This window comes from Rhineura floridana, chromosome 1 (assembly GCF_030035675.1).
Source record: "Rhineura floridana isolate rRhiFlo1 chromosome 1, rRhiFlo1.hap2, whole genome shotgun sequence".
Lineage (NCBI taxonomy): Eukaryota > Metazoa > Chordata > Lepidosauria > Squamata > Rhineuridae > Rhineura > Rhineura floridana.
In genome coordinates, this window is record NC_084480.1 from 93,594,849 (window position 1) to 93,620,671 (window position 25,823).

Here is a 25,823-nt window from a genome sequence, read left to right on the forward strand (position 1 = left end):
TCCAGTGCAAATGCCTGGCAGAGCCAATCCAGTGCTCCTACTGGTATGTTTACACCGGGTGGACCTTACCCCTCACTCTCTGTAAATCACAGCAATGGCTATCAGGTAAGCAGTGCCACCACACCAACCACTACTGTGTAGTACTCTGACAGGCAGTATGTCTCTAAAGCCTCAGGAAGAAGACACCCCTAGCCCTACTAACAGAAATCCTTTTCACTGCATACATTAAGAATGACTGGAAATGCTTTCCAACGCTTTGCACATATAAAAGTGCAAGTTAATTTCTGTATTGGTTCCTCCCTCCCTCATTGGCCCATTTATTATGTATTCAGAGTAGGGTGCCAGGTTAAGGGCCTGAGACTGATCCTGTATCTTTAGGAGAAGAGAAAGTCAGCCGAGTGCAAGTGTTCTTGCAACACTGTAATGGGAAAAACCACAAGGTGGAATAATCCCTTCCCCCTGCACAGCTTTTAAAGATACAGAAGACATCTTGGAGGCGAGGTCTGGCCTGTGAAAGACCAACCCAAATTGTGTTTGCATTTTGACAAATTTGTAGGGCAGTCCAATATCTCAGAGAGGAAATCAGGTCTCCTGCTCCCCTGGTGCATTCACTATAACTGCCCAATTTCCCTGCTTTTTAAAGTTTGATAGAAATATCTATGGGCTATAGGTATGTTCTTAAACCACAAGGTTTTTTGCCTATTAGTGAATTTCCCTGCTTTTTAATCCGGGAGGTAAGAAATGGGATCCTGTGCAAGCTTGCTGAGAATGGATTGATCATTTGCATGCTTACTGAGTTCAGTGGGATTTACTCCCCTGCAATCATGCTTAGGATAGGTGAAACTGACCACAAGGGATGGGGAAGGGAGGAGGAGGAGGAGGAGGAGGAGGGAGGGGAGGAAAGAAAGAGGGGAGGACTGGGAGGGGAGCAGGCAGGAGGGGGAGGGGAGGACAGATGTGATCATTTGCATGTTTATTGAGTTCAGTGCGATTTACTCCCGTGCTATCATGCTTAGGATAGGTAAAACTGACCAGGGGGGAGGGACGGAAGGCTGAAGTGGGCAGGGGAGGAGGAGGAAGAAGGAAGAGGGGAGAGGAGGAGGAAGGGAGAGGAAAGGGGAAGGAGGGCAAAGGCAGGTCTGATCATTTGCATGATTGAGTTCAGTCGGATTTACTCCTATGCAATCATGATTAGGATAGGTAAAACTGACCGTGGGGGAGGGGGAAGGAGCATATTGGAGGGTGGCAAAGGAAGGGGGAGGGGAGGGCAGGTTTGATCATCTGCATGCTTATAGAGTTCAGTGGTACTATGTATTTACTTCCATGCAATCATGCTTAAGATAAGTAAAACTGACCATGGGGAAGAGGAAGGGGCGTGGGAGGAAGGGGAGGGGGGGAGGGAGGGGCAAAGGAAGGGGGAGGGAGGGGCAAAGGAAGGGGATAGGAGGGAGGAGGAGGGTGGGTTTGGTTGTTTGCGTACATTTTGAGTTCAATGGGATTTATTTCAGTGCAATCATGTTTGAAAATGGAAATGGACTGCCTTCAAGTCGACTGGACTTATGGTGGCCCTTTGGATAGGGTTTTCATGGTAAATGGTATTCAGGTGTGGTTTTACCATTGCCTTCCTCTGAGGGGCAGTGACTGGCCCAAAGTCACCCAGTGAGCTTCATGGCTGTGTGGGGATTTAAACCCTGGTCTCCCAGGCCATAGTCCAACACTGACTTGGGGAAGGGGCAGGCAGGGGAGGAGATTGGGTGGGTGGGCACTGGGCAGAAGGGAAGCCACTTTCCTTTCCAAAAGGAAAACATTGTGAACAATATCATTGCTTTTCAGTGTTTCCCCCACCTTTTTATTCTACAGAACACACATGTAGCCTCCCACTAGGGTTGCCAGCTTCAGGGCCTGAGACTGATTCTGTATCTTTAGGAGAAGAGAATGTCAGCCAAGCGCAGGTGTTCTTGCAACACTGTAACGGGAAAAACCACAAGGTAGAATTCTCCCTTTCCTATGCACAACTTTTAAAGATACAGAAGACCTCTTGGAGGCCGGGCCTAGCAACCAAGAGGTCTTCTGCATCTTTAAAAGTTGAGCAGGGGGAAGGGAGAATTCCACCTTGTGGTTTTTCCCATTACAATGTTGCAAGAACACCTGCACTTGGCTGACTTACTCTTCTCCTAAAGATAGTCTCAGGCCCTGAACCTGGCAACCCTACCTCCCACCCAAATGTAAAACAAAGCTGTCCCTGGCCACATCCACATCAGGCCTCTATTACATTTTGAACAATTATGGCTTCTCTCAAAGAATCCTGGGAAGTGTAGTTAGTGAAGGGTGCTGAGAGTTGCTAGGAGACGCCCTGTTCCTCTCACAGACCTTCAATCAGAGTGGCTGACTGTTAAATCATTCTCTCAGGGGAATAGGAGTCTCCTCTCAGCACCCTTCACAAACTACACTTCCCAGGATTCTCTGAGGGAAGCCATGACTGTCTCAAGTGAAATCAAAGTCCGGTGTGGGTGTGGCCCCCTGATTAGCCAAGCCCTGCAGCTGTGAGACTTTTAGAACACTGACAGTTGGTTCTTACTAAGCATTCCCTGCGTTATCATTGGCTTCAAGCCAAAATTTCTTAAATTAATTGAAGATCAGCCAGGTATTTTTTTAACTTTTAAGCTGCAGAGGATGAAGGTCAAAGTATGGGGCAAGGTCAGTATTAGGATTACAGGTGAACATGGCTGATTTTTAATGAATTTCAACAGATTATGAGAACTCAGGAAAAAAAAGTCCAAAAGGGCTCTGGGGTTTTTTTTCTCTTTAGACTTTGAACTCTCTGTTCTCTCTGACTGTTTTGTGTATCGCCATGAAAATTGAGAGGGTTGTTAAGCAAGTGTTTCTGAGTTCAGGACTGTAAGTTTGGTAAGGTTTTATTTTGAAATGAGCTTAGGGGAAGCATCAGAATGGCAGGGGGGGTATTTTCAATTTAACATTGCGGAATGTGAAAAATCCATGCTGGCTATAGTACTGTATATAGCCACTCTCGTGGCTGTATAATCAAGCCAGTGGATTTTTATCACACTACATGTATTGATTGTGTCACTAATGCCAGGTAATCTGTGTAATCAACAACCACTGTTTTTGTGATGGTGACTGTTAATAATGTAATTATCACCATCTGTACATTTCTGCATTTCATTCTCTTCTGTCCTCACTGTTTACATTCTCCCCGCCTCATTGCCCTACCATGTGTATGTATACCTGCAACTCAGGATATCATTCATGCTTCTGAAGAAGTGTGGACTGTACTCCATGAAAGCTTATGCCATAATAAATGTCTTAATCTTTAAAGTGGCACAACATTCTGTTGCCTTTATTTCAGATAATGATTTCCTTTTGGAAATGTTAAAGCTGAAGCCCTAGTGTAAGCCAATTACAGCAACGGGAGATGCTAATCATGTGTGCACAATCCTTTTAGTTTCAGTGGGCATTTGTAAAAGCCAGAGGTGATCCTTCCCAGCTGACATCTCTCCTTCCTATGAAAATTCAGCAGTCTACATAGAGAAATGGCAGTATTTCTTCATGTGATGTATTGTAAGCATTCCTCTCAATTGACTGAGTTTTATCTTTAAATGGTTAGAAGTAGGCTAATTCTTCTCAACACATGCACACTTATACCATAAGGGAAACAACATGGCCCCATGGTTTATTACATTTAACCTTCAGACATGTTTTTGAAATTGAGGTGGTGGTGGTTTAACTAACTGAATTATTGTACGAATCTAAATACAATTAGATGAACAGAGCAATATTCTCTGCTAGTTTTTTCCTCCCATTCTTCCATCTTTTTGCCTGTTCATTTGGGAGAAACAACAAACACATAATATCTGTTTGGATCAAATACACAGCCTGAGTTCAGAGTGCATATGTACATATTGAAAGAGCCTACAAATGTACATGTAGAACACCCTGATCTGACCCAATCATGGAGGTCAAGACCAATGGTTGCAACCCCCCCCCCATTTATGTGTTGACTGTCCCTAGTTTTGTTCAACAGGGAGATTGTGAGAGAGCTTCAGTAGCGGCATGGTGTGGTATACTAAACCATCTTCAAATGTGTGACCCAGAGATAAATTAGAAAGCCCTGTATAGACAAAAATCAAGGGTGAATAAATGAGTGGAGGAGGGATCATGGTTTCTGTATGCCTCTGTATACCAGTGGCTGGGGAGCACAAGTGCCGAAAGTGCTGCTGCACTCAGGTCCTGCTTGTGGGCTACCCATGGCATCTGATGGGCCCAATTTGGAGCTGGAGCAGAATGTTTAACATTTTCTTTTAGGAAAATGCTGCCAGTGACCTCTTGAATAATTATAGCTGTAAGATGGTCTGCCTCCTTTAACTTTTTCTTTCAAAGCCACTGGTCTAAAAGCACCTGAGTCAAAGGTGATTTTGAGAGTCTTGTTAGTAGTAAAGCAGATATTAATGCTGGGTCTTGCTGGTGTGGTGCACAAGCTATAATTCTGACATGCATTTTGTTTGTTTGTATGTATGTATGTTTGCTTAGGGATTTCTACTCCACCTTTCAACATCAGGTTTTAGGTCAGTTTATAAATAATAAAATGGAGAAAATAGGGAGGAATACAATTAAAACATTAACAATTGCCATGACGAGCAGCATATCATAACAAAACTAAAAGTCCTATAAAAGGCTTTTAAAAAGCCTTGGAGAAAAAAATGTATTTGCCTAGGGAGAGAGTCCCAGAGGCAGTGGATATGAGAAACCCAAATTCAAATCCCCACTTGGCTTTGTTGGTCACTGTGTAGCCTATGGCTTTGACAAGTCACAATCTCTGAACCAATTTATTTAAAACACTTATAAACTGCTGAATATTTTTTAAAATCTTCTAAGTGCTGAACAAGAAAAAACAGTAAACAATATCACTGAAATGAAAGTACAACATGAAAGCAGCAAAACTGTAGTATAAAAGCATATACAAGTAGAAATCCAAGGAATTTATACAGATAAAAACAAGGTCTGAACTTATGGGTAAGGGAAAACTCGGACAACAAAATATGTCTTTAACAGATATCTGAAGTTACTGGTGGTTGCTGCTTCATGTATGCCACAGGGAAGGGCATTCCATGGTACAGGGGCAATACTCAAAAACACCTATTTTTGTTTAGGTTTGCTTAACTATTGTGCAATAGATCTTAACCATTTTATGTTTTCATCTCCTATTACGGGCATTCATTTTAGGCATAATACATAAATGATGACAATGATAATAACAATAAAATCATTTTTAAAAGGAAACAATATATTTACATGAAATCAAAAGTACAAACTTGGATGCTTTATCAAGTGTTTGAAAACAAATTTATTCATTTGTGAGCTACAAAAGCCCATTGAGTTCCCCAGCTCTCAGACATGCCAAATTCCTTAAAGCTAGATGGGATATAATCTTAACTTGGATGGTTTGAAACATTCCCTGCCAGCATTTAAGTATAAACACAATTAAAGCTTGCTGCTTTAGCCAAATATCCCCAAACAGATACCTAAGACAATACTGATCACTTTCTCTTAAATATATGTTAGTAACTCTTGACAGCCCCTCCAAACTGAAAAAGGAAAAGCAATTTCAAGAGATAATTCCAAAGTTAAGCTTAACATGTTATTCAACCGCTTTCCCTAAGAACTTGATTCTATCTGTATAGATCCTTGCAAAATCCTTTTGTTGCTCTTGTGTACATCACCTCTAATCTCGTTTTCAAGTTTACAACATTCAGGCACACTGAAGAGACTTAAGGCTGACAGAGAGACAATTCCATTCATCTGCAGCCTTGGGCCTGATTTGACTGCAGTGCTAAATAGTAGCTAAATTCCACCGTCATGGCTTTGTGTTGCTTTGGGAGCCCCCAAGACAGTTTGGGAAAACTCAGAGTTCTCAGGCTCAATTTAAGCAATTGAAACAGCTGTGAAACTCTTCAGTCAATTGATATACAAAGTTGGTTGCTTTCATTTACACAAGATCAAATCCAAAACACCAAGGAAGTAGTTTCTGAAGATCTTAACTTGAAACATTTCAGGAACATCTCTAGAGACTTTATAGGGTATTACAGGAGCAGCTTCTTAATCATTTTGCTCATCCTAGTGCCAAATATGAGGGATTTGGGAACAAAAATAAAGGAACTGCAGCTGACCAATCTTTAATGTGAAGATTCTGAGCCAGTGCTCAAATTACAGGTGGGATCAAATCATGACCTCTTCATCATATTCTAAAAATGGTAGCTAAGGTGATGAAAGGGTCATGATTTGGCTAAAACTGGGAAGAATCGGGGTAGGGCTTGAGGGTTTCGTTAGGAAACCCCACTAGCTTTCACTTAATCCAGTCACTAATCTGTGTTAATTGTACATAATGCAGAGCTGGGATTTTGGCTTTAAAGCAAGGATGAAGGACCTGTGGACCTTCAAATGTTGGACTGCAACTCCCATCACCTCTGACGTTTGATCAGGCTGACTAGGGCTGATGGGAGTTGGGGCCCAACAACAGCTGGAGGGCCACGGGTTCCCCACCCCTGTTTTAAAGGAAGATGAACCTTCTACCCTCCCTCATGCTGTCCCCTGGCATGACTTCTCTCTCAGACAGGATGTGAACCCAGCTGAAAGAAAAGTACCTGGCTAAAGGGGCTTCAGGGAGGTAAGAATGGTTCAATGCTCCTAATCAACAAAGACATTTTGCTCCTAAAAGAAGATTCCCTATATCCTGCTTTATACATAAGTGGAGAAGTCCCATATTTAAATAGGACAGATGTGATAAGAACATAAGAAGAGCCTGCTGGATCAGGCCAATGGCCCATCTAGTCCAGCAGCCTGTTCTCAAGAGTAGCCAACCAGTTTATTTATTTTTATTTATTTATTATTTTATTTATATCCTGCCCTTCCTCCCAGCAGGAGCCCAGGGCGGCAAACAGAATGCTAAAAACACTTTAAAACACCATTAAAAGACTTTAAAATACATTAAAACAAGGTCCTGGGCAAGGTCCTTGAACAAGTGGTTGCGGGCCAGCTCCAGACACTCTTGGATGAGACCGATTATCTGGATCCATTTCAGTCGGGTTTCAGGCCTGGTTTTGGCACAGAAACAGCCTTGGTCGCCCTGTATGATGACCTTTGTCGGGAGAGAGACAGGGGGAGTGTGACTAAGCTGATTCTCCTTGATCTCTCAGCGGCTTTCGATACCATCGACCATAGTATCCTTCTGGGGAGACTGGCTGAGTTGGGAGTGGGAGGTACTGCACGGCGATGGTTCTGCTCCTACTTGGCAGGTCGCCTCCAGAAGGTGGTGCTTGGGGAACATTGCTCGGCACCATGGACTGTACAGTATGGGGTTCCACAGGGGTCAGTTCTGTCCCCCATGCTGCTCAACATCTACATGAAACCGTTGGGTTTTGGTCATCCAGAGCTTTGGAGTGCGTTGCCATCAGTATGCTGATGACATGCAGCTCTGTTTCTCCTTTTCATCTTCTTCAGGTGAGGCTGTCAATGTGCTGAACCGGTGCCTGGCTGCAACAATGGACTGGATGAGGGCTAATAAACTGAGGCTCAATCCAGACAAGACTGAGATGCTGTTAGTGGGTGGTTCTTCTGACCAGATGGTGAATGTCCAACCTGTCCTAGATGGGGTTGCACTCCTCCTGAAGGAGCAAGTTCATAGCTTGGGGGTTCTCCTAGAACCATCTCTGTCACTTGAGGCTCAGGTAGCCTCGGTGGCATGGAGTGCCTTCTACCAACTTTGGTTGGTGGCCCAGCTATGCCCCTATCTGGACAGGGATAACCTCGCTTCAGTTGTCCATGCTCTGGTAACCTCCAAGTTAGATTACTGCAATGCGCTCTACGTGGGGCTGCCTTTGAAGACGGTTCGGAAACTGAAGTTGTGCAAAATGCAGCGGCCAGATTGGTAACAGGGACCAGACAGTCCAAACATATAAAACCAATTCTGGCCTGCTTGCATTGACTGCCTGTATGTTTCTGAGCTCGATTCAAGGTGCTGGTATTGACCTATAAAGCCTTACACGGCTTGGGACCACAATACCTGATGGAACGCCTCTCCCGATACGAACCCACCGGTATACTCCGCTCAACATCAAAGGCCTCCTCCGGGTGCCTACTCAGAGGGAAGCTGGGAGTCTGACAACAAGGGAGAGGGCCTTCTCAGTGGTGGTCCCCAAATTATGGAATGATCTTCCTGATGAGGTGCACCTGGTGCCAACACTGTTATCTTTTCAGCGCCAGGTCAAGACTTTCCTCTCAGGCATTTTAGCATGCATTTTTAAATTGTTTTAAATTTCTAAATTGTGTTTTAAATTGTTTTTAAAAGATGTGTTTTAAATTTGTGTATTTGTTTTAATGTTTTTAGTTACTGTAAACCGCCCAGAGAGCTTCGGCTATGGGGTGGTAAGTAAGTAAGTAAATAAAAGAAAACAACTTTAAAAACATTTTTTTTAAAGCTTTAAAAACATCTTTTTTTAAAAAAAGGTTAAAAACAAATTGTTAACAAAAACATATTAAAAGCAATTCCAACACAGACGCAGACTGGGATAGGTCTCAACTTAAAAGGCTTGTTGAAAGAGGAAGGTCTTCAAAAGGCACCGAAAAGATAGCCTGCCTAATATTTAAGGGGAGAGAATTCCACAGGGTAGGTACCGCCACACTAAAGATCCGTTTCCTATATTGTGCAGAATGAACATCCTGATAAGATGGTATCTGCAGGATGCCCTCACCTGCAGAGCGCAGTGATCGACTGGGTATATAAGGGATAAGACGGTCTTTCAGGTATCCTGGTCCCGAGCTGTATAGGGCTTTGTACACCAAAACTAGAACCTTGAACTTGGCCCGGTAGCAAATGGGCAGCCAGTGCAATTCTTTCAGCAACATGGTGACATGTGGGTGATACCCTGCCCCAGTGAGCAGTCTTGCCGCTGTATTTTGCACCAGTTGCTCATGGGAAATGCGCAAGCAGGACCTGAGTGCAAAGAGCACTCTCCCCTCATGCAAGTTGAGGCTGCAACAAAATGTTTTAGTATAGAGCACATCTGTTCAGTGTTCTAGGTAGCCAGCCATCTCATCTTGGATACACTAACTCCATTCCATTCCATTTCCCTCCTTTTCCACCACCACCCAAAAAAAGAGAGATCATGTTCTGTGGCCACTGAGCTTGCCTCGTTCTCATGGGTCTGTTTGGGGTTTTTTGCCCTCTTATGGTTGTTTCCCCTAAAGAGCATTTGTACTTCTGCAAACCTTTAGATTCCCCAGAGCATGTAGATACCTCCCTCTTGCTCCTCGGCAGTTTCATGTTGGGGATGATCCTGTTGGTCACCAGCCAAGTTCATTATTAGAGGGAATTACTTGTTGTACAGCCAGTCTGGAGTGACACATATTGCCTGCATGAGAGCCTCTGGAGTCTTAACTCTGGAGACATTTTATCAGTTCTGGCCCAATAGTACCTGTATTCAATTATTCTCAGCAGCCAAATCTACACATCTCTGGATTTAAAAACAATTACCATATTTAGATTTTCCATGCTATCTTCTTCCTACAGTCCATTCTCATATTACTATCATAGGAAGATTGCTAGGACTGTCCTGCAAAATGGTGATAAATTAGGTTATAGTCGAACTTTGATTTATGATGCTTGCATGTTTGGAAAGAATGGGATATGTATGAATTAATGTAAAAGGGAAATCAGAGACAGACCGAGTATCTCCATGGGATGGTATCACTATATTTTCTGATATGCCACCAGGAAAGTCCAGAAAGCTATAGATCCAGTCAACAGAGCCTACACGCTCATCAAGCATCTATGTGGGGAGACTCCATATATATAGTCAAATCAATGTACAGAAGTTGGGGTGGAGTCTGCCATCACAATCGCCACCCCAGATCACCACTGCTAACACCTCCCTCCCTCCACTGGGCCAGGAGACCTCTTTATATATTTTTTCTGCTGCTGAGCAAGAGTGCCAGGCAGCTGCTGCCATTTAAATTCCCCCACCATTCCTCAGCTGCCTGAACTCATAGCTTTATAAGAATGGGTGCCAGCACAAAATGGCTGGCATGGTCAGCAAACAGTGAGGTGCCAGTGGTCAATACCAGTGAGTACTCTCACAAAAACCCCTGGCAACAGCAGAAGGGGCTGCCTGAACCCCCTCAACTCTGACACCAGATCTGTTCCACTCTATGCATATGTGAATGCACATAAGAGGGAAAAGCTCCTCCTACATGTGCTCATCATAATGTCTGAAAGAGTCTACTTGCTGGACATGCATGGGCTGTCTGTCTAGATCATCTGCCCACATTGTAACCGTGATGATGGGGTTGCACATTCCTTCTCTCCCAGCCTTTGGCACAGTCCCCTTGACCCATCAGCCTTAACTACAGTTTCACTGCTATTAATGCTAATGAAGCTCTCTCTTTATTATGGAAGCAGCCTCAAATCCAGGCTGCATTTAGCAGGAGAAATTTGAGCCAGAAGAGAAAAGAAGCCTACAACCCCATAGATTCCAATCTTTTATTGTGTGATTTGTTACTTTTAAAAGCACTACTTGATTTTAACTGCTGTTGGTTACTTTTTATTGCTAGTTCATTCTGTTTTTTGGTTTCGTTATTCTGTATTATGTTGATTTTATTCACCCGCAAAGTGGCTACTTATGCATTGCCAAAAAATGAGGAAATGTCTCACCAAAAAAAAGAGGACAAAACATGGCATAGATTTGCATGAAATTTGCTTATGTGGTTTTTAAATGAATGGCTATAACTTGAATAGAAAACAAATACATCTTACCTTCCCAGGAAAGACTGTGACCAGGTGACCTGTCTGTTGATAACTGTTTAAGGCCAACTTCAAGGCTCCAGCTTTCCTTTCTTATAGTTCTTTATCTGTAAACTGACTTGAAACCGTCTCTTCAGAGGGCTCCTTCAAACAAAGGACTGCTTTCTGTAAAGTAGGGCACACATGCCACCCTGTACACATTTGTAGAAAGATGGGGTATAACTGATGATGATGATGGAATGGTGGTGGTGGTGGTAGTATCCCATTAGAGCATCCTGATCACATGGATAGAACCGACATGCATACAGTCTATATGTTTTCAGACATTGCTCTTAACATAGGCAAGAGCAACAGACTGTGTGAATGTGTGAACAGTTCCCATAGTTGTGACCAACTTTCTTTTTGTTTGTTGAAGCAAGTTTATATCACCCTTCTCTAAAAAAAATTCTAGGCCGGTTAATTTTTTTTAAAAAATCTCTAGATACAATAAAATACTTAAATGAATTGGCAAGGGAGACAGACTTTAGCAAGTTAAAAGGTCTGGAGTGGACTTAAAACGTTTAGTTGGTGTCTAATGATAGAAAGCAATGTGGGGGTCAGGTAAGCTTAGTTGCAGAAGATATTCCATATTCAGAGCACCACAGCTGAAAAGGCCATCTTTGTTGTTGCCACTCTCTTCACATCTTGCTAGGGTCACATTTAGAGAGAGACTTTGGCAGATGACTGAAGTGAACAGGTAGAGGTTGATATGGGAGATGGATGCCATCCCTTAAGGGGCCTTCCTTTGGTAATAACTGCAGACAGAGTGGTAAGAAACACTCTGTACAACACCAGTGTGTCTAAGGGTTAATCAGGCATGTATACCAGGTGTAGCTTTGTTCATTTTGATCTGACAGTCCTATTATGCTAAACCTCTGCAAAAGCAAAGACAAGTGGTAGTTGGCAGTGTTTAATCTTGCCACAGTGTAAATAATGCTTGATTGAAATTTCTAGGGCCAGTTCCTCAGTGACTCCAATCTTATCTTGCTTCTAGGAGCTGATAATAGTGGATGAGGGGGCCACCTCCTTGCTGAGTCTCTCAGATTCTGGGGCAGCAATCACTTTCTGATGTACTTTCTTAACACCAAACATTGGAGGCTATTCAGCAGTTTAATGCCTGACTCTTTGCAGTCAAGGGAAAACATTAGCTCAGCATCCTACATCTGTTGCCTCAGTCCATATACCCTTTCTGTGTGGCTGCCCAGGAAAAGAAAGGAACAGAACATGGCATCTTGGTGAGAAACATTTCTCAGTTGATTTACAGTTGCCTGGGCCATTAGATCTTTCAGTTAAGTCAGACTCCTGATCTTAAGCAAATGGTATCAAGTGTGAAATTTCATCTATATTTCTAATCTGGCATCTCCCTGTTTCTGACATAGAACTAGGGGTTGTTGTGTTAGGAATATAGTTATACACATGTCAAAAATGGCATTTAAATAAAGGTTATTTCTCCTGAAAACTAATGTGTGCTGCCTCTGCATTTATTTTGCCTTATTTGAGTCTCCTCAGTCTATTGTGAAGGGCAAACACAAGCTTTGGATGTTCAGAGAGAGTTCTGATCTTATATTTGTTTTTCTTCAAAGTGCCTTCCTTTATTAAAATTGTTTTTATTACATTTTGAACTCTACAAACTGTTGCCAACCTTACATTACACAACAATATTGACTATGGAACCAACTACCACTCCCCCAGTTGTGAGCACAGATGTATCCATAAGGATTTCTGGTGGCTGGTCAGAGCAAAATTAGGTTTTTAAAAACGCTGATATTGGATCTTAATGAAACCTGAGAAATCCTAAATAGGCTCATTCAGAAGCACATCTTCCTGATTTTAGTGGGAATTACTTTTAAGTAATGATGCAGTCCACAAATTTCTTATAAGGTTGATCAATTATTCCCATTTTGCAAAGGAACCGAGACTGGGTTGGTTTATTAAACATATCTAAAATGGGACTTAAACATATTCTTTCTTAAGTATGCTAATACAGTATAAATTAATTTATCTGATCTCGATGAGGGATAGTCAAAACCTGAGATGATCAAGGTATGGATAGATGTTTATACAGTAACAAAATGTGGGGCAAAGTGAGGGGTTCATCTTGAATTGGATTTTGAAAAAACTGCATTACCAAGTTGTGGAAAGCAACAGTTCTGCAGTATTTTTGTAGAACATCTAAAGCAATAGGACCTATATCCTTAAGTTAGAATAAGCAAAATTGTATTTATATAAGTGAAGATACTAATTGACAACAGAAAACTACTGCAGGAGCATCTTGTAGTGCAACATGCATATTCATGGCTCAGTCGTGTGTAGTTTGTCCATTTTTTAATTATAGCTGTAGAAAGCAGCCTCCAGATATTGTTGGATTCCAACTCCCATCCTCACTACCTAGCAAGGCCAGTGGCCTGGGATGATGGGAGCCGTAGTCCAGCAACATCTGGAGGGCTACAGGGTCCCCATCTCTGCTGGAGAGGCTGCAAGCAAAAGTGCAGGACAAGCATAAAATAAAACAACAACCTCAGCTTATTTTTGCCCCACCAAGGAAAAATCCCTGGGTACCTTTATGTCTTCCCTTGTACAATAAATCATCTTAATAGTGAATGATGCACTTCTACTTCTTGCTCTGAACTTGTAACACAGTTGAAATCTGAATTGTGTTAATATGCTACCATGAGCAGATAAATTGCGTGGAAGCACCTGGAAGAGCTGTATGATGGAACACAGTAATTTCTACAAGCTTTGACTTTTAATTGCTGAGGTCTGCTCCCTTGTTGCTGGCTCCATCCTTGCCATGTGGGCTGTACCCCTTTACTGGGCTCTGTCCCTGTGCACACAGGGTCTTCCCCTTGCCCTGCAGGGCTTTACCCCCAGGGCCCTACCAAGATCCCAGAACTTTATATTCCAGGAGTTAGTCATCAGGGTGCTTCATGGCTGAGCAGAGATTTGAACCCAGATCTTCTTTGTCAAAGTCCAGGATGCTAGACACATTACACACCATCATCCACTTGAATGATCTCAGTATAAACAACTAAATTGCACTCTACGGATACATCTGGCATGGAAACTTCACTTTTTGATGAACTTTGCTTGTGCCTCATTTTAACCTTAATTTTAGGGTTAAAATTCTATCATAGCAACAATAATTTGCTTAGAGGATATTCAGAGTCTTGTCTGGCCCAATCCGGATATGTTTATTCTAAAGTAAGTTTCTCTGGCTTACTCCCAGGTAGCATGAGCAAAGGCTTACCCTGTCAGTCATGTACTCAAATGCAAAAGGGCCCTTCACATATACACCTATATATGCACAGGGCTCTTCTTCAAGATCAGGAACAATGATTGGCCAAAGGTTTCAGATTCCAAGGAAGAGCCTGACACTCATCCAGCTGTAAGGCCCTTATGCAAGGGAGGTTCAAACAACCCTGGCCACTCATTGAAAGAATGCATAAAGGAAGGGGCCACAAAACTGCACAGGCTAGCCCTGCCTCTTGCTGCTGACATGTGCAGAGCCCATGCCCCCTTCTGCACATACGTTTGATCAGCATGTTGTAGTCCTCTTTTTTCCCCCTGCCTTCAAGTCAATCCCAACTTATGGCAACCCTGTGAATAGGGTTTTCATGGTAAGCGGTATTCAGAGGGGGTTTACCATTGCCTTCCTCTGAGGCTGAGAGGCAGTGACTGGCTCAAGGTCACCCAGTGAGCTTCATGGCTGTGTGGGGATTTGAACCCTGGTCTCCCAGGTCGTAGTCCAACACACAGCCCCTTTGGATGCCAGCTGAATGCACAGACTGTAGAGGGTTGGGTGTTGCAAGACATGGTGCTAGCTTAAGTGGCCCCAGAATCCTCTCACACACTCTTTCCACACTTGCACCCCTCTTCAACTTTTGAACCCTATTCCACTAACACTATGTGTGGGTGCTGGAGGGGTGTGGTCAGTAACTGTGTCAACAACAGTAGGGTAAGTAGATACTGTCTTACTCCCCTATCACAAGTTCAGTGAACACATGTGGAACTGCATTTATCTTAGATTTCTGTAACCTCTTAATCACCAGTTCATTGATTAGAAAGGTGAGCAGATGGCCATTGCCTGCAGAACACTTCCATGCATTTCACATAGTTTGTTTAACAAGACAAGTGACTGACCATACTTTAGAAATAGTTCCTAGTCTAGAGTTGTCTCAATCACTGTTCTTTGGGGAGAGCCAATGTGGTATAGTGGTTAAAGCATCAGTTTAGAACCTGGGAGCCCAAGGTTCAAGTGCCCATTCAGCCACAAAGCTCACTGGGCCATTCAGTATTTCTCAGCCTAACCTACCTCACACGGTTGTTGTGAGATAAAATGAAGAGGAGAGAACTGAGCTCCTGGGAGGAAAAATGGAATATCAATGGAGTGAGCAAGCAAGCAAATAAATAAAAATGTAGGTAAAAGTGAAATGCTTAATAACAACTCCCAGGCGGCCTATCTCCTTTTCAAGTAATTTCCAGTAAATTGAATGCCTAAGCAGACACATGATTTTAATTTTACCTTCAGAGCAGTAGTCTTTATCCTTTTCAGACTCTGGATCTCCATTTAGTGCTACAAAGGCTCAGCTTTAAATTTGTTGTCATATATGTGACCACCTTTCTCCATCTCAGCAGTGAGCAGATGTAAAAGTTCCTGTCCCTTTAACACTCCAGTGGATGCAGCCTTTCTCCACCACCGCCAACTGTATGAAAAGCTATGCCTTGCCAAAACCCTGTCCAAGGATGAAAGGCACAAGATCTGTGTTTAGTCACCACCTTCCAGTCTTTAGCCACATCTCTGCAAAAAAAAAGCATAAACCAGACAGGAAGAAAACGCAGAGTTGGGCAATACCTTTCATAGAACTAACCAAAAACTCGCAAAAATGTGGCAAGCTTTTGAGTTCTCCAGAACTCTTCCTCAGGCAAAATGCTATGCATGTTACGGGGTGGCTGGATGAGAAAAAAGCAGAAGAATTCGGCTGGATTAGTCATAAAGTATACTTACAGACTGAGTCTAAGATAGAAACTGCAAGCTAATTCCCTTCCAGGTGCTAAGATATCAAATTAATGCTGATAGTACTACTGGCCCAACAGCCTTAGGTCACTGCAAAACACTGCCTCACTTGGGGGTCTAAGCACACTAGGTGAAGACCAATGCTAAAGCAGATTCCTTGTGAAAATTCAACTCTACCCCATGCTGTGCTTGTGAGTGACTGCTCCACCTCCAGCAAGATGTGTTTATGTATTTTAGGGAAGGGGTAGGAACCAGTCAGGTTGGAGAGATTAGAATTGATGGGTTGTACCTCTGTGAACTATTTGCCAGCAGAGAAACTACTAGGAGCCATATGCTTCTTCTAGGCTGGAGATAGGTGGAAAACTTTCCCCTTTCTTTTTATTTGTTTATTTAATTCATTGCCGTTTCTTTTCTATTGCTGTATTTACTGCTGCTGTGTTTGGAGTAAAGGCAACTCCACGAACCACCTCGACAGCTCTCCCTTGGAAGCTGCATTGCAACTGAAGTGGGGTGGGTGTGTTGAATAAAGCCTTAGAAAAATGCACTGGAAACAAAGGTAAGTCTGCTTTTATACCCTATAACTGGCTTGATTTCAACGAGGTACCTTTTCAACCTTTGCATACACAAACGCAAACTTGAAGCAAATTTCAAAAACCATAGAACTTGCATATTTTGATTCCATTGAGAGTAAATGGTAAATGACAGATCTGTTTTGATTATGATGGAGGTTTTTTTAGAAGGCTTTACTAATGAGGTTGCAAATGTACTTATGAAACAGCTGTGCTGGTGATGTTAGGAAATAGAATGCAACTGTTAAACTAGGATCCTACAGATGTGCCCACTAGTGTTTTATTTGGCAGCAGTGGTGGCTGACCTGTTCAGTTGCATAACTTTTTCCTTTACAGTAAGATTCCCCTAAGCTTGTATCCTCAGAAGTAAGTCCGATTTAGAGTGCAATCCTAAACCATGTCTACTTAGAAGTAAGTTCCACTGAGTTCAGTGACATTTACTCTCAGGCACAGCCTTACTCTCTACTAAATGGGTGGTGGCCAGCAAAGTCATTTTCAGAGCAGATAGAGTGAATTCAATGGACAAGCTGTTTTCATTGGGTCTGCTCTTGAGTGTGACTAATGCTGGCTAACTTTGTATTAGCATTGCATTGCATTTGTCAATAACTGCAGTCCTATGTACTGACATGCATAGTGTGACTTTTTGTTGTTTATTGATATTGTTTGTTTTGTTATGGTGTGAACTGCTGTGGTGTTTTTTTGTAAATGAAAAGCAGTATGAAAATCCTGGGAGTAAGTCTCACTGAATTCAGCGGGATTTACTTCTGAGTAGTCATTTCTAGGCTTGTCCTGTACATGCACTTTTCTCTCTTGATCTATCCTATTGTACACAAGTTCACTTTTTTCCCTGATTTTGCATTTCTAGGTTTATTTTAACAGTGACTCTGGCCTTGCAAGTCTTTCACTTTGGAAAAGGTGAGGCACTTTCTCCTCTTCTGTCTAGTTTTGTTTGGTCTCAACACTGTAAAATATGTGTACTTTAAAAAAAACAAAACCTCCCTTACCTTATGTTTTTTATCAACTTGTCTTCTACAAGGCTGTAGAAAAGAGCACAGACGTGACACTGGAGAAAATGTGGATACCACAGTCCAAAAGTACCATACCAAAGGCCAACTCACTACATTAAATGTCTTCAACGAGATGAATCAAAGCTATGAGAACAAAAAGCAACTGAACTCTCGGCCAATAGTGCCTTTTGTTGGTCTTACAGATAGTATGTATCTTTCTGTCTTTTTCCTTTGCTATGTGCTGCTGAAACATTCATTATTTACAGCAGAGATGGGAAGCCTGTGGCCCTCTAAACGTTGTTGGATTCCAACTCTCTTCAGTGCCAGTCGATTCAGCATGACTGGTGGTTCTAGATGACAGAAGTTAAGAGTTCAACAACATCTGGAAGGCCACAGGTTCCCCATCCTTAATTTAAAGATATTCCTAGCCATTTGTATTTGCAGAAATGTCAGGGGGGGTTGTTGTTGGTGGTGCAGTGTTAACCTGTCTAAACCACAAGAACTAGTCTCCAACTGATTTAGCTACTGAACAGCTGAGGACTATTTCACATAGATATCAGTTTAGTCAGAGTCAAGAGTCTGGTACAGAGTAGTGTAATAGATAGTGTGCTGGACTTAGGCAAGGGAGGCCTGAGTTCAAATCCTTGCTCTGTCATGAAGTTTACTGGCAGTGCAGTCCTAGACTGCTTACTTGGAGGTAAGATCTATTGTGTTCAGTCGGGATTATTTCTGCATTGTTTCTTTGTTTTTAGGATTGCAGTCTGGGTGACTTTAGGTCAGTCACCAACTTTCACCTTATCCTAACTCACAGGGTTATTGTGAGGATAAACTGGTGGATACCTAGAGCTGTTTGCAGGAAGGGTGGGATTAAAATGTAATAAATGCACAAACATATGACAAACGGACTCATCTCCATTGGGAACCTGCTGTCCTTTAATGGCTTTACTTGTGCTTCTTACACAAAGCCTATGCAGATATTACCATGAACACGGGGAAGGTGTGGTAGGATTGCATGCTGACCTTGCTTCTGACCCATACAGATAGAGCACGTGAATACAACTGCATGCAGAGGGCTTTGTCTGTGTACTTGGGAGTTATGAGTAGCGCAGTGTACAGGATAAAGCTATAGTGTTCAAGCCTATGGACAGTAATTTGGGAGGACATTTTACTGAGATTGGTGGTAGTTACTTCTGAATAAAAAGGTGAGATTGGTGGTAGTTCTCAGTAAACTTATTTAGGATCCCACTGAGTCCATTTGAGCTTATCCCTATTGTATTTAGGATTATAGCCACAGGACCACTTTTAACTTAAGCATTTATGTGTATTTTTTCCATAGAAATCTCACATGGTGGTTCATCTTCCAAGCAGTTTTTTCTGTAGCTGTATCCCTGAACAAGATCTAAGATCCTGTTGCTCTTACATCTAAGAAACGTTGCAGTCCCCATGTAATATGTCCATGACTACTACTATCATTAAGCTGTATTGAATTATATCAGAAACGGCCTTTCTGGCCCAGGATAATAGAACATGTACATGAGCTGTTGCTGTTGTTATTAAAACATGCACGAACACTTGTTTCAGTACATTTTCAACTAAACTATAGTCAGAGTGTAACTTCCAAACTCAGTAACAAATCTTTGTTTCACAATTTCATAAATATTTATCAGGGGATGACAGCAAGAATCTGACGTTCATTCTTTTGGTAAAATGTCTGGGGTGCTACTTTTTAAAAAGCTAATTTATTAGAGTGTTGAGTGAAGTCTGCTTCTGGCCAAGTGGACTCTATGCAGTCACGCATACGCGCTTCCTGAGCAGAACATGTCAGGGGGTTGCTGCTTGGCCACTCAGTAATCCCTAGTAGTGTGTTTTTAATCCTTATCCAAACAAACTGGGCTTAACTGAACAAACACTCTTAACAGGCAGCTAATTTTATTGTCCCCTTAAGGTCAATAAAATCAGAGCTTTGGCAGCCAGAGAGACTTGGCAAAGCAAGTGAGAAAGTAGGTTCAAAGGGGGTCTGTTTCTTAGTAAACTGTGGAATATTCACTTCCAGGTAAAACCCTGAATCGGGACTGCTGTCAAAATGGAGGAACTTGTATCCTGGGCAGCTTCTGTGCATGCCCCAAACACTTCACTGGCAGATACTGTGAGCATGATGAAATGAAGAGGTAAGAAAAGAAACTGGAAGATAAGACATGAGTTCCTGGGTAGCAATCGTTTGTTGTGAATGGCTTGCAGGCCCACCATTAAAGTCAATCAGATTGGCGGGCACAAGAGACTGGATGGAATCCAATGCCTTGTATCTATTTATCCTCCCTTCTGCAACCTCCATATGCATATGTCCTCCCCACACAGTCACACATACACAGACAATTCTGTCAGGGGCGTCACTACTGGGGTGCAGAGGGTGCGGACCACACCTGGGTGACACCCTGAGGGGGGTGACACCCAGAGCCGCCCTGCGCCAACTCCTCCTTGGTGGCGGGCGGGTGAGACCAAAAGCAGGCGCCCGCTTGCTGGCGGTGAAGCCGGGACAGGCCTCCCGCCACCAGCCTGGAGCGCGTGGTGAGTGTGTGTGTGCGCGTGCACGCACAAGACCAGCCACCCCTGTCCACACACCCAGGAGGGTGCACGCCAGAGGTCCGCACACACCCCGCACTCCCGCTAGTGACGCCGCTGAATTCTGTTACAGATCATTGGGCTTCTAGAACACAAGGTAAGGAAGGTGATGAGTGGGAGCTACAGGGGTAAGAGCAAATATTGCTTCCCTGTCTCTTCCATTGATCTCCACTTCTCACTAGATCAAAAGCCCTTCCATAAGCACAAGGACATCAGATGAATTGCACCTGGAACCTTTTCAGTGGTGCCTCCATCTTTGTGGAACTCCTCCTTTAGGTGTTTTTGAACAGGCCTTAAATATCTTTTTGTTCCAATCAACTTTTAATGAATGATGTTGGACTGGATTTCTGAACTCTCACTGCTTATTACTTTATGTTATGTTTTCTGTGGACTGTTGACCTGAGTTTTGAGTCATTTTCTGCTATTTTAATAATAATGTATATGTTTTTCATATTGTTTTTAATTATTTTTGAGATGTCTCTCTGTGCCGCCCCAAAAGGTAGCATAAAAATACTAAAATGAGTTCTGAACATTTTGATCTGTCATTGGCAGCAATTGTGGCACACTGAAACATGGACAATGGATACAACAGAGGTGCCAGCTGTGTCGATGTATCTATGGTTCTCTGCACTGTCTGTCTAAACAAAACTGTGGTAAGAAGGAATTTCAATGAAAATGTTTGCTCGCATATATATTGATCTGAATTGTCATCAGTGAGCTTTTATTTTATTCACCCTTTGAGTAGGATCCTAGTTTTTGAGAGCTTAACAACAAGGTCATTTTAATGTTGCTTCCTGTATCTACTGCATTTAAAAATTTTCAACCAATGCAATACTGTGTACTGGGGATTTTTTCCCTCCTAGTGTTAAAGTTGTCAATCCCTCTAGCTGAATATTTGATTAAAGCAGAAAAGGCTTGTTGTCAAAAACATTCCCTTTTTTCCTTGAATAACAGTGACAAAATATAGACATGTGGAGCAACTTGAAATAATATCAGACATTGTGGTGTGAATGTTAGAGGAGTTCAGATTAGATTATTCTAGCCTTGAAAATCAATGAAAACCAGATATCTTCATATATCTTTTTTAAATGGTTTATCTCAACAAAGTTCATTGAGCAATTAGGCTGAACAAAAAACGATCTCCCTGCTTACTTGACTGCTAGTTATAAATAAATAAATGTGTGCTAACAGCACTCTCAAACACGCACCAGCCCTGGGGCCAACCCCACACACCTAGAATAATTATTCTCTCTGGGGACCCTGAGCCCTGTTTAAGGTAGCGCAGATTATCTCTCAAAGCATTCTTTTCATTTGCAACTTCTATCTGCCACTGTTTTTCAACTTTACCTTTAAGTGCAGTGCTGGGGAACCTGTGGCCCTCCAGATGCTGTTGGACTCCAGCTCCTATCATTCCTGACCATTGGCCATGTTAGTTGTAGCTGTTGGGAGCCGGAGTCCACCAGCCTCTGGAGGACCTCATGTTCCCTATTCCTGTTCGAGAGTATTATGACAAGCAGATGTTCAGCAGAAGTTGTTATCTTGGGGAAGAACTTCACCTGTTGAATATCTGTCTGTCCTGCAGCATAGAAGCCCTGCAAGTGGGGGACAGGAAATGTAATAAACAGAACTGTTGTCCTGCTACTGGCATTACCTTCAACATTGGAGTGGATACACAGCTGTTTTCTGACCTGCAAAAAAATATTTCAGAGTTCATATCTTGTTCATATTAAAACTATTTCTGATACATAAATGGAAAGTGGATTTTACAACACACTTGTTCTGCTAATTTTGAATACTTTATATTATCAAAATTTCTCTATATTGACTTTAAGTGATGTAATACTTTGTGTTTGTGTGTTTAAAAAAAGAGGTCACATATGCAGAAGCAGAGTAACAACCAACGTAATTATGGTCTATAAAATCAGCATTGACTTCTAGCACTGCTAGTAGCTTTCCTCTGGCTCGATGGCCTAGTGCAGTTTCACAAGTATGTTCAGTTCATGAAGATACAAAAGCATTCCATGGAGGGCTTAAAATGGGAAGGTGAGTGAGGTGCCCAAACAAGCCCTCTCCTCAGTATTCCCCACATGTATTGGCTTAATTTCTGGTCTTCCTGTGTTGAGCATGAAAGTCCAAATGAGATTCTAAGTGCATTTAGCTAAAATTTGGGGATCTTGATAAGCCAGGGGTCTCGCAAGGAGGCATATAAGTGCATTCAACTCAATACACTTAGAATCTTCTTTCACACCTTCATGATCCATTATTATATGCCACCTTTTGTCCAAGGGGATCAAGGTAGTCACATTATTTTGCCCCTCTCTATTTTATCCTCAAAACAACCTTGTGAAGCAGGTTAGACTGAGAGCCAGTGACTGCCCCAAAGTCACCCAGTGAGCTTCATGGTTGAGTTGGGATTTGAACCCTGGTCTCCCAGGCCCTAGCCCAACACTGAAACAACTACACCACACTGGCTCTTTTTTTGATAAGGAAGCTAAATATTTTTGAATCATGGCCATAAAATCTTTAGGACTATGATTGTTGTATGCAAAAAGACCCTTTCCAGCATTAACTAGATTAGGAACTTTGTCTAGCACTTCCATTCTTAATCCCTTTGTTTGGGAAGTCAGCACCCAGTGTAGGTATTATTTCCCCCCAATAAATGGTTTAGGATAAAGTGTGACTCTAAACTGAGAAATTCCAGTGCAATATGTAATGTATGTAAACATGTTTAGGTTTGGGGTGAAAATCTCATTTTATTTTCTATTTTCTTTACCTGTGAGGAAAGGGTTAAAAAAAGTACAGGCCATGTTTATCAGCTAATGTCTTTGCCAGTGGTTTGTATTTACTTTTGATTATGCTGTGATTAATGCCCTCAAGAGCTGATAAGTTGGTTCTCAATGGATGCTCTATGGCCCCCATTTGCTCTTCTCAGCTGAGAGTAGGATCTGTGATTGGCTTCCAACAGATGATAGGTTTAACTTAAGTACTTGCAGAGAAACAGAGGAAATTGCAAACTGTTGAAATTCTTTGCATGGTGATCCCCTTGTTAACTAACTAACCGTTTCTATTTCTTTTGTCAGCTGTAAGTGAGGAAAAGGAATTTATCCATTTACTTTCAAATGGCCAAAGATTACAGCAAACAATGTGCTTCCTCCTCCTAGGCTGTTTCTTCCCATTGTTCTGCACCAGGCTGTTCTATCTGCAGTGAAAGACTCACTTATTAGGGCCTGCATTCATATCTGATTTGCCTTATGATGAAACTTATCTTTCAAAAAGTAGGAAGACTACAGATTAACAAAGGACAATTGTCTTTTTGTCTACCTATTTAACAGGTTTTTTTAGGGTTTTAAAAGTTATGGTGCATATGTTATTATGTATAAGGGTGGTTGTCGTTTAAACTTATGGTTGTTGTTTAATCTCCCAGTTGTCCTTCCACAATAAACTGAGTGTTAGCTACCTCGCTTCTGTAGTGTTCACAGAAAACTACACAAGAAGCAAAGCAGCGATTGCAGATAAAAATAATGTTCTTTCCAGTGCACATGCTTCTTCCAGGGATGGGGAATCTGCTGCTGTCCAGATGGTGCTGCGTAAAACTCCTATCACCTTTAGCCATTAGCCATGCTGGCTAGGGCTGATGGGAGTAGGAACATCATTTCAAAGGCCTCAGGTTTCCCATCCTTGATGTTAAACAGACTGCATGCTACTTTTCCAAAGGACAGGAATAGTACTTATTCTGGACCCTAGAATTTGTCACAAAGTCCCTTTGGGTCCTCTGAAACGCTCAGAACAATGTGATGTGATCCTTGTGAAGTGCAAGCCTTACAACAGCATGGGCCTGTCTCAAAGATTAGCCCCAGTATTAAAGTAGTGTTAGTAAAATGTTTGTTAATGAAAAAGCACTATGTTGCATGAATGCCAATTTTTGTTCACTTCTGTTTGAATTTGATTTAAGCAGTTCTTTATATCTTGAAGTATTAACTCTTCCAGTGGAAGCAAAACATAGGTTCTATGACTTAAGCATTGTAAAGAATAAATATTGTGTATATTTTGAAACCTTTGTATGTGAAGAATAAAATTAAATGAAATTCGAAACTGCATGAATACTTATTATTTTGGGTCAAGAACTGTGTTGGAAAACTGGGATAGTGCAAACGTTCCAGGCCATATGCTATTTCAGAAATTCAGGTCAGTTCATATCCGCATCCACACACTAAGTTCCTCAGGTGTCCTTGCCTCAAATTTGCATCATAGCTTCTGCATGAGAAAATTGTCATCTGTGCCCTATGGCAGGCAATTAACAATAAATGAGCAGTTCTGTCTCTTATTTACTTTTATTGTGGACATTGTTTATGCCAGACTCCAACAAGCTCTCAGGGCAGCTTACGTTACTGGAACTGAAAAACCTGAGCAGCCCTTTTGAGTCTTCTCCTCTTTTTAAACTTAACCCAATGTGGGTGCATGCTCAGATTTTGGGCGGCAGACAGTTTAGTTTGCTGGAGTCTGCAGTCATTAACTGAGCAGCCTATAAAACACATTGGCACCAAGTTGTGAAATTTGTTATTTGCTATCTGCAGTTGATCTGTCAAGGAATTTCTTGTTTTGAGCTTTACCTCATGATAGCTATTGCTTTTCCTCAGACTGCAGCCAGGACCATTGATACAATCTTCCCTCTAGAAATTAGCCAGGTTATACTACTGACATTTGAAGTAAAAGCTATTGATATGTCCTGCATCATTGTCTATAGGGAAGCAGACATTTTGGCTCCTGTGTCCCTCCCTCTAAATGCCCTGACTAGTATTCAGAGGAATCTATATTTAGAGGCTATGAATGTGTGAGCAGTAGTAACAATAAAAGAAGGAAATGAAATCCATAAGAAGAGAGAGCAGAAGCCTGGAAGGTGCCCACCCACAGCAGTACCTGGTCAGCAGAGTAAGCAAGTGCACACAAGTCACCTGGTGTCTTTCCCACTATAGTGAGATGCATTGTATTTCTATTTAAATTCTAGCTGATGTTTCTAAATGTGCCTACACATATAAATTGTCATATGCAAATTTTATGCAACATGTTGCCCCCTTTTTTTAAGATGCAGATAACTCGCCACCACCCTCCATAGGGCCCAGATGCATTTCTGGGGAAATGATGGTGGTTGCTGCTGTAGCCCTTCTCTCTTCAGTACTGCCACTGTCCACTGTAGCAGCAGTGCCACCTACCCTGCTGCTTCCTGGCAAGCGTTCTGCTGGAAGGAACCATCAGGGTCATGCCCTCAGGGCACGAACCTGATGGTTCCTTCCCCAGAGCTCCCTCAAACCTGGCTTGCAACAGCTCCAGTAACTTTTCTCATCCACAGACATTCATGTGTACACATTTTGTTTATTTTCTTACATTTATATCCCACCTTTCATAGAACCAATGGTGACTTACATGTGGTTCCCAGGTGGTCTCCCATCCAGGCACTGACCAGACCTAGACCAGCTTAGTTTCAGCAAGGTAGTGGCCTCACATGCCTTTAGACCATAGCCTGGGCCAAGTTGTTAACGTGAGCTGTCCTAGTAAAATACTAAAGGTAAAGGTGTCCCCGCACTTGTAGTGCGAGTCGTTTCCGACTCTTAGGGTGATGTCTTGCGACCTTTACTAGGCAAACCGTATATATGGGGTGGGATTGCCAGTTCCTTCCCCGGCCTTTCTTTACCCCCCAGCGTATGCCAGGTACTCATTTTACCGACCATGGATGGATACCTCGACCCCTTTTACCGGAGATTCGA

General features: G+C 42.3%; 1 protein-coding gene and 1 long non-coding RNA gene across 2 annotated transcripts; one reads left to right on the plus strand and one right to left on the minus strand.

Moving 5' to 3' along the window:
• Positions 1-10,865: 10,865 nt before the first annotated feature.
• LOC133384338 (uncharacterized) lies at positions 10,866-16,069 on the minus strand. The gene is made up of 3 exons (XR_009762518.1): positions 15,858-16,069; positions 15,375-15,650; positions 10,866-11,004 (listed from the first exon to the last, which is right to left on the minus strand). It is a non-coding gene; the product is annotated as an uncharacterized LOC133384338 (long non-coding RNA).
• On the plus strand, positions 15,915-24,153 carry LOC133384328 (cryptic protein-like). The gene is made up of 6 exons (XM_061626249.1): positions 15,915-16,422; positions 17,301-17,350; positions 17,472-17,648; positions 19,496-19,610; positions 20,614-20,714; positions 23,142-24,153. The coding sequence occupies exons 1-6, from the start codon at positions 16,406-16,408 to the stop codon at positions 23,267-23,269; spliced, it is 588 nt and encodes a 195-aa protein (XP_061482233.1). The 5' UTR covers positions 15,915-16,405; the 3' UTR covers positions 23,270-24,153.
• Positions 24,154-25,823: the final 1,670 nt, after the last annotated feature.

Coding starts and splice junctions, on each gene's coding strand:
- LOC133384328 (XM_061626249.1), top strand. Junction 17,649..19,495: donor TTTTGTTGGTCTTACAGATA/GTATGTATCTTT, acceptor ATTCACTTCCAG/GTAAAACCCTGAATCGGGAC. Junction 19,611..20,613: donor GAGCATGATGAAATGAAGAG/GTAAGAAAAGAA, acceptor TGTCATTGGCAG/CAATTGTGGCACACTGAAAC.